The sequence below is a fragment of the Gossypium hirsutum genome, chromosome D11, assembly GCF_007990345.1.
Source record: "Gossypium hirsutum isolate 1008001.06 chromosome D11, Gossypium_hirsutum_v2.1, whole genome shotgun sequence".
Taxonomy (NCBI): domain Eukaryota; kingdom Viridiplantae; phylum Streptophyta; class Magnoliopsida; order Malvales; family Malvaceae; genus Gossypium; species Gossypium hirsutum.
The window spans coordinates 18,985,563-18,994,302 of NC_053447.1; the positions used below are offsets into that span (position 1 = coordinate 18,985,563).

Consider the following 8,740-nt stretch of genomic DNA (forward strand, 5'->3'; position numbering starts at 1 on the left):
AAAACTTACTCATGATTTGTTGTGCTTTCTTGTAGATAACATTTTGTGGGTAATCGGGCGATTGGATCAACTCAAAGAAATCACACTATCTTAGGTTCTTTGGTAAATTATGAATTCGATTTAGCTTATATGGAATTCAAAATGGAACCATTGATCATGTTCCATAATGTTTCATAAATACATGTAATGTGTCCGAGTTGTGCATTTTGATGCTGTGGTATGAGTAGTTAATGTGATATATGTTTAAATCCATGTATAAGCATAACTGAACAAGCATGAAATGTTAAGTGTGGTATAAAGGAATTAAAGGTAAGTTATATTTGAGTGTGTTGTGGCTTGTGTAATGTAACTAAAGTAGTGAAATGTTGGGTGATTGGGGATGTGGTGTCATTGATGGCACATTGGTTAGGCACCTAGATTGGTTGTTTAACTTGATTTGAGTAGTTGAAGATGCATTCCAAAGTCTTGTGAACATGTGTGTAAGTGTATAGTTAGGTACTTAAGCATTTGTTTGTGAAATGAGAATGTTTTGAGACATTTATGAACACACAGCTTGGGACACAGGCTGCCACACGGCTGTGTGTCATGCACGAGCAACCCACACGGGCGTGTGCCTTTAACATGTTATGGTACAAGATGATCCACACGGATACAGAGAGATACACGACCTAGCGAGACTGTCATGTGACCTTATGTTACACAGGCACAGTGAGCTACATGATTTGCGCACACGGGCGTGTGGTTTGTCACATGACCATGTCTGAAACCGCATGGTCTGAGTTCTGTCACACGGCCTCGACACATGGCTGTGTGACCCTTATTTTGAAATTTTTTATTTTTTTCCTGAACTTTTTTTATTTGCTTCGAATTGGTCCCTAATTGTTCCTAAACTATTTTTAAAGCCCATAAATGTATGTATTACTCAAATCTGAATTATTTATGAAATTCTGTTAATTAATTTGGTAAACTTGATGCTATTTGTTATTGATTGTTCTGGATTGTACAGTAATATGCTGTAACCCTAATTCAATTACGGGTACTAGTTATGGGTGTTACATATATACAATGGATAGAGGTAGTAAAGTGTGCATAATAAAATTAGAATATATAAAATTTCAAAATAACGTTTAGTTGAGTGGTAAAATAAAATTTTTACTAATACAATTGGCAAGAGTTCAAATCCTACTAAATATATAATTTTTTAAAAGTAAAAAGACTAAAATAGCCTCAAATAATATAAGTTATTTTAATAACAGAATGGTATCTCCATAATTTTCTAACTGAGTTGGTGCTCAGTTGATTCAGGACACTAACTCAATCAAAAGTTTAAATAATAGTATAAATTTATTAAAATTCTGGTTAAAATAATAAAATTAAAGCAATTTAAAATTCAAATTGTTTTTTTAAGATATTATAAAAATATAAAACTACAAACGTACTCAACTTTTTTATATTTATTACTTTATAAAAGGAATAAATATAAAAAGATAAATCACTAGAATGAAGAAATAAGGCAAAAAAATTTATCCACAGAATATTATTATTTATATTAACTATTTAAAATGTACATAATAAATTAAATTAATTTATACTTTATGTATCATTATATTAAATTATGTAAATATAATTTATTATTATATTTAAGTTTTTAGAATATTTAAAATATATTATTAATTTTACAAATAATTTATCTTAATTACTTAAAACCTATTTAAAATTCATACTTTATGTATTATTATATTAAAATTTTTAAATATTATATAACTTAATTAATTTTTAACTTTTCGTTTAAAGATTTCATTTTAACTTTCAAACATAATTTTTTAGTCACTTATCCGGAGGAATTATTCAACAGTAATATGAATAAAGAAGTAGGCTTATGTGACACAGCAATTTCCAAGTGATGAGAAAGTTGAGGGCAAGGAGCGAAAGCGTGTTAAAGTGTCTCCATCTCTTGCTTCTATTTTGAACTTTTGCATTTCCATTTACTCACTGCTACACCCACACCCACACGACACGACACGACTTATGGATGCTCAAAGTCTTTGCAAGTCAACTCTCCTACTCTATATTCCAAGTCTTTCTTTCAGCTTGGTTTTAATTGTATCTCATTAGAGCTGAGGCAGGCAATCAACCCTTTCTTCCTCCATCTCTCTGCCCTCAAAATGATTTCTCCTTCTTTCTCATCATCTCTGCCTCTTCCTCTTCCTCTGTTTTGTTTATTATTTATCATGCTTGGGATCCCTGTTTCACTAACCACTCCCGAGTATGAGCGTGAGTATAAGCGTGAATTCGAGAACTGCCGTGATAGCATGTTCAAATGTGGGAATATCATTGCTGGATTTCCTTTCCATGGAGGTGATCGAGAAATAGAATGCGGACATCCAGATTTAGAGCTTGAGTGTGGCGGTGACATTACCACGATGAAAATTAGCGATGTACGGTATCGCGTGCTTGAGATCCTACCTGATCGTCAAATCCTAAGAATTTTGAGTGAGAAGGTGATCAACAAAGGCATTTGTCCGCCTCCATTTCCTCATGAAGATTGGATCCAAGATTCTCCGGTGTTTACTCCTGGTCCCGGCTTTGCCAGTGTTACACTGTTTTATGACTGCCTCTCTCGCATCTCACCAGATCTTCTATTCTTTACTTGCAATAAAAATTATGATCATAGTAATGTTTCGGTAGCAATAGCAAATAATACTAATATCCATCCAGAGGCATGCTTATATCGTGCCAATGTTATGATTCCTGAAACTTCCTTGGAAAGCCTCCGCAATCATTCCCCGGATTGGAAAGGAGCCTTGGAAACAGGATTCGAGGTGCAATGGAGGAAGAACTATGCAGATGAATGCTGGAAATGCAATTCTTCCGGTGGAGCCTGCGGCTTCATCCACGATCAAGCCTACTGCTACTGCCCACCTGGAAATTCGAGTTGGCCGGAAGGCAAAGAATGTCGGCCCCATACAGGTAAGTACTATCCCTTTTTACAACTAAACAAAGCTTTCTATTATTAGTAGTAGTATGATTTCCCAGTGGATTAAACTTCAATACATAATTAAAATAACTGAAGTTGAGGATTTGATAGTTGTAGACTTGCATTGCAGTAAAACCCAGACACCAAAACAAATACATAGAAATGAGGTGACTAACAAACTGGGATAGGGCTTATGAATTATGAGATTGAAGAAATGGAGGTTGGGAAACTCTCTTGTTTTGAGTTAATAGAAAATAGGTTAATTTGATGTATAGAAGCTACAAGCATGAGTATCATGTTATCTTTTTTAGGTAAGAATTGGATAACAGCATCACTCTAATACTCTCATCTTTTTTTATTTATTTATTAAGAGTAGGATTCATTTTATGCATAACTTTTATTATCTAAATAAAACAAATTCACAATATTGATTTACGGCTTTAAATAAAATATTTGTGCTCCAATTTAGTTTTATTATTGTTCACTCAACCCAAACCACAAATAATTAATTTCAAACATAAATTTAAGCAGTTGGTATTCTTTATAATATCTCTATCGTTATGGTTGACAATTTTTAAGTTAAAAATTTTAAACTTTTGAGATCAATTATTTTAAATATTTAAATTCTTTAAATTTATAAAAAAATATATTTTAAAAAAAATATTTCATTGAAACTTTTTTATAGTATATCTTTTTTAAAATTTTATCTATATTAAATTTTAGAGAATAATACTCAAATTTTTTCACTAAAAGTCGAAATTATAAATTTAGTCACTTTGTATAGATTAAATTACATTTTGGTCACTAAATTTTAAAAAAATATGATATGGTCACTAATCTTATCAATATATTATATTTTGATTACTGAGCTGTTAATTAGTGTTGATGTTGTAATGGTAATTGATATGGCATATTATATCATCGATTTAGGCAAAAAAAAATTAAAATATAATATTAATAAAAACGAATTTCAATCAATTTAAATATTTTTAAGTATTATTTAAATATTTATAAATTTAGTCAATGACAAATCCAACTGATGAACTAGGAACAACATTAATTTTGTTTTATTCTATGTACTGATAGACATGGTCAAAATTGTCGGTCTGATTTATTGAATAATGTCAGTCCCCTCTTCTCATCATTGGTTTGCATAATCTGAACAGATCTGAACTCATCTAACAAAGAAAGCATTCATGTTCCACATGATATTTCCTTTTTCATTTCCCAGAAATTACCAAACTCCAGGAAATTTCCTACAATGAACAGGAAATTCGGGGAGACTCTTGCTGCCGAACTCATACACACGCGATCAGCATGTCTTCATCAACATATCCTGGTTGCAAACATAAAAGTGCTATTATGATTAGTTGCAGTGAATATCGATAGCGGAGAGAGTCGAATCCATAAAATAATCACCCTAACATCGTTTCCCGATCGGTTCTTAATCCTGTTAATACAAAACAAAGATTTTTTAGTTGTGTGTGTAGGTTGATAACTTGATATATAGAAGTCAAGTTCCATTTCATTGCTTTGATCTTCATTTAGTCTATCAGGTCAATTAATCCAACACAAAGAAGATTCTTAATAGAAGTGGGGACTTGGCACCCAATTTCCAAATTATTTTGGTTTAAGTCTCCACTTCAGTTCTTCGATTTGGAATTAGGGTGTTTTTAGTGTTGTCAACTTATGTTATGTCCAAAGCATTTCCTGCCAGTTTCCTTCAAATTCTGCCATCGAAGCTTTGGTCTTCTTCCCCGTAATAGATGCCCCCATAGACTTCTGCAGCACTCTAGAACCAATTTTCCAACTCCTAACGTAACTTCCAGATTAGAAAAGGATTAAACGTGTATATTAATATTGTAGAATTCAACATTGACCATTCCATAATTCATAAATATATTCAACCCATCACCCTTGTAACATCAACAAGATGTCTTCGCTTTCTCTTCCGATTTCTTCCCTTCTGGCCCTCTTCTTTCTCGTTTTCTTAACCAGAGTTCCGACGATTTTATCCGCTGACGATCCGCGGGCCTGCAGGGAAACGCTAACATGCGGAAGCGTATCAAGTATCGGTTACCCATTCTGGGGAATGAACCGTCCGAGTTATTGTGGCCAACCAGGATTTGAACTGAGGTGCGAGAATAATGTAACGGAAATCCTGATGAATGAAAACACCTTACGAGTTCTTGACATAGACCCTGAACGACAGAGTCTTAAGGTAGCTAGGGAGGATTACTGGAATGGTTATTGTTCCACGAAATTTATCAACACCTCAATCGACTTCGATCACTTCAATTACGGCTCAAACATTAGGAACCTCACCCTATTCTACGGATGCAACCCGCTGCCAACCTCGACATTTCTTCCTAACTGCTCCATGAATAGTACACTTATTGATGTGTCATATGCTGTTAGAAACATGTTGGGTGACCCTCGCTATGGCATATGCCGTGAAATTGTCGTAGTTCCGGTTTATGAAGCTGCAGCAAAGGACCTGGAGGTGAACCCTATGATTATGCAAGCTGCTTTAAGAGGAGGTTTCGAATTGCAATGGGAAGCGGATAATGATCAGTGCAGAAGATGCAGAGATTCAGATGGGATTTGTGGATATAATCATAGTTCAAATAGTTTCACATGTTTTCCAACAACTGAAGGTACGTTATAGCTCTTCTTCCGTATAAGTTTGCTCAGCTGTTTGTTGTTGCAGAACTTACCGTTTCATTGAATATCTTGAGCCTTAACTCTCAAGTAACCTTCACGGTTTGACTCATTCTGATGTCCAATCTTCATAAGCAGTAGCAGCAAATTGGCCTTTGTTACTTCAGATCGAATCCTAATCTAAATCTCCCCAAGAAGCCAATGACTTCATTAACTCTAACCATTTTGATTGGTTAATACCAGTTCATCTTCAAATTCCATGGCCGCTTGTTCTCTTTCCCATCACAACTGCATCAGCTAGCAGATAAAACGTAGGGTCTTACCAGTTGTTTATAGATTCGACCTAGAAATACTTTCAGCCAAAGTAGTACTATTATTGATTTATTCAATCATTAAAATCAGATGATATTTTCCAGTTACAGCTTTCTTCAAGTTTTCAACAAACTCGAACTGAGTTTATACCTTTATGAGTTCCGAGTCCTGAGACTATTATAATGAACTGGGTTATTCAGACTTAATAATATATTATTGCCATGGTAGGCTACCTAAATTTCCATAGACTGGCGCTTAATGGTGGCATACAACAGAAGTTTCCTTACTCCTAATTATAAAAAGGTTATTTTTACGATTTTAAATGTGAAAATTTCTTTTTATGTTATAAAAATAAGAAATTTATTGGGTTTCAATAATTACTATTTTTTTTTTAATTTTTGCATGCACCTATAATTATTGATTCATATTTTAATTAACATTTCGTGATATTTTTACTATTACAGAGAAAAAGGATGGAAAGTCTCTCCAACTTGGACTAGGTATTATTCGGTACCCTTATTAACTTATGTTTAAATTTTATTCCAGTCCAATTAGTTTGATTTTTTGGTTTTAGTTTAAATTGTACCAACTCTTAAATAGTTTTACCTGAAATTATTTGATTCTAACATTAATTCAATAAAAATAATACATAAAAAACCAAATAAAACAAATAAAAAATCTTTATGAGAATATTTTGGTTTTTTAATTTTTTAAATAAAATTTTATCTAATTATTTGTTTATTAACTTTTTTTTCTAGATTTCTAACAAACTGTGCATGTTGTTATTATTTCAGTTCTTTCCACTGCTCTATTTTCTTTTCTCCATCTTAATTGTTTCACTTACTTTCTCTATATATTATATAACTAATTCATTGTTTTCATACTGCAGGAGCAGGATCGGCGGTAGCTATAACCATTCTCATATGCTTCCTTGTCTTGTGCTTCAAATTAGGAAAGTCATTACCTATTAATCACGGAAAGAAGGAAGAGGATGCTAGGATTGAGGCATTCATCAAAAAGTTTGGTTCTCTTGCACCAAGGCGATATTCTTATGCAGAAATCAGAAAATTGACAAATAAGTTTAATGATAAATTAGGTCAAGGAGGATATGGTAGTGTATACAAAGGGAAATTGTCTGACTGTCGTCTCGTGGCAGTCAAAGTCTTAAGTGAATCAAAAGGAAATGGAGAGGATTTCATGAATGAAGTGGCTAGCATTAGTAGAACTGCTCATGTTAACATCGTGAGTCTACTTGGTTTTTGTTTTGAGAAATCAAAGAGAGCTTTAATTTATGAATTCATGCCCCATGGATCCTTGGATGGGTTTATTTATGATAGAGGATTGCATCATCGAAGTTGTCGATTGGAGTGGACAACTTTGTATGACATTGCACTTGGCATTGCTAGAGGACTCGAATACTTGCATCAAGGTTGCAACACAAGGATCTTACATTTCGATATAAAACCTCACAACATCCTTTTAGATGAGAACTTCTGTCCCAAAATCTCTGATTTCGGTTTGTCTAAATTATGTGAAAGAAAGGAGAGTATTATTTCCATGGCTTGTGCTAGGGGAACAATAGGTTATATTGCTCCAGAAGTGTTTTGTCGAAACTTTGGTGGAGTTTCTTATAAATCTGACGTCTATAGCTATGGAATGATGGTCCTTGAAATGGTGGGAGGAAGAAAAAATATTGATGTTGGAGTGTCTCAAACTAGTGAAGTATATTTTCCGTCTTGGATTTATAAGCATCTTGATCAGTCTATGAACTTGAATCTTAATGGAGGAATAGTTGAAGAAGAAGAAGAAGAAATGACAAGGAAGTTGATTATTGTGAGCCTTTGGTGCATTCAATCTGATCCATCTGATCGACCATCGATGACTAAAGTGATAGAAATGTTACAAGCAAGTCTTCAATCATTGATCATTCCACTTAGACCTTTTGTATCTTCTCCTGTACGATCTCCTAAAACTTTAGAACTTCAAAAATAATTTAAGCTTTGATTTGTTTGATGTTGCAAGTTTAACTCAAACTTCTAATAAAAATTATGATTGAATATTACAATTATGATGAAAAAAACTATGGTTTTTAACGTAAAAAAAAAAAGTCACAACAATTCCGAATATGCTAAAGCACGTAATCGCATGAGAAAATTTGGACAATTTCAGATGATGAAATAGTTTTCTCTCTCTCGTCATCGTATGAATTAGATTGATTTCATACAATATTATACATTTTGTTTCATATAAAATTACATAAGGCATTGTGATGGGTTATCAGTTGGAATAATGATTATTGGTAAAGAAATAATAACAGTGAATCTGAAGAATTTTCTTGTATTAATTTGATAAGGATTAAGCAATCGGCGATGTACTTAATAGAGTGAAAAAAAAGCGAAAAGATAAATAGAGAATAATAAAAAAATTAAAAAAATTAAATTGATTTGATAGAAGGATAAAACAGAAAGTCAAATTAGAATAAAAAGGGGGAGAAATGACAAGGTAAAAGGTTAAGTGTAAATTTTACAAAATTTTGCAATTTTTTTTAAAAAAAATTATTATTTCTATTATTTTTTCAACTTTAAAAAATTATATATTTATGTATTAGTGTTTCCTGCGGAGCTAATATGCAAAATGTCATAAAGTGTGACGATTATGCGTCGAATATGTGCATTATGGTCGGATTTCTAAGTTGGTTCATGTCTTTGAAAGTTTATTAGAAGTGACCACAATAGCATGTTTTGGAGACATGAATTTCAAAAATAAAAATTCAGAAAAATATAGTTTTTA

General features: G+C 32.7%; 1 protein-coding gene across 2 annotated transcripts; it reads left to right on the forward strand.

The window, feature by feature from the left end:
- Positions 1–1,828: 1,828 nt before the first annotated feature.
- LOC107912920 (LEAF RUST 10 DISEASE-RESISTANCE LOCUS RECEPTOR-LIKE PROTEIN KINASE-like 2.1) lies at positions 1,829–8,012 on the forward strand. 2 transcript variants are annotated; one of them, XM_016841307.2, is made up of 4 exons: positions 2,833–2,970; positions 4,209–5,634; positions 6,415–6,450; positions 6,840–8,012. In XM_016841307.2, exons 2-4 carry the CDS (start codon positions 4,911–4,913, stop codon positions 7,940–7,942), a joined length of 1,863 nt encoding a protein of 620 aa, XP_016696796.2. In that variant the 5' UTR covers positions 2,833–2,970; positions 4,209–4,910; the 3' UTR covers positions 7,943–8,012. The 2 variants fall into 2 exon arrangements, with proteins under 2 accessions (XP_016696795.2, XP_016696796.2); XM_016841306.2 differs by lacking the exon at positions 4,209–5,634 and having other exon boundaries at positions 1,829–2,970.
- Positions 8,013–8,740: the final 728 nt, after the last annotated feature.

Excerpts from the sequence above, each read along its gene's own strand:
- LOC107912920 (XM_016841306.2), top strand. The coding sequence starts at position 2,166 with ATGATTTCTCCTTCTTTCTCATCATCTCTGCCTCTTCCTCTTCCTCTG. Across the intron at positions 2,971-6,414 it reads AGAATGTCGGCCCCATACAG|AGAAAAAGGATGGAAAGTCT; the intron begins GTAAGTACTATC and ends TTACTATTACAG. Across the intron at positions 6,451-6,839 it reads GTCTCTCCAACTTGGACTAG|GAGCAGGATCGGCGGTAGCT; the intron begins GTATTATTCGGT and ends TTCATACTGCAG.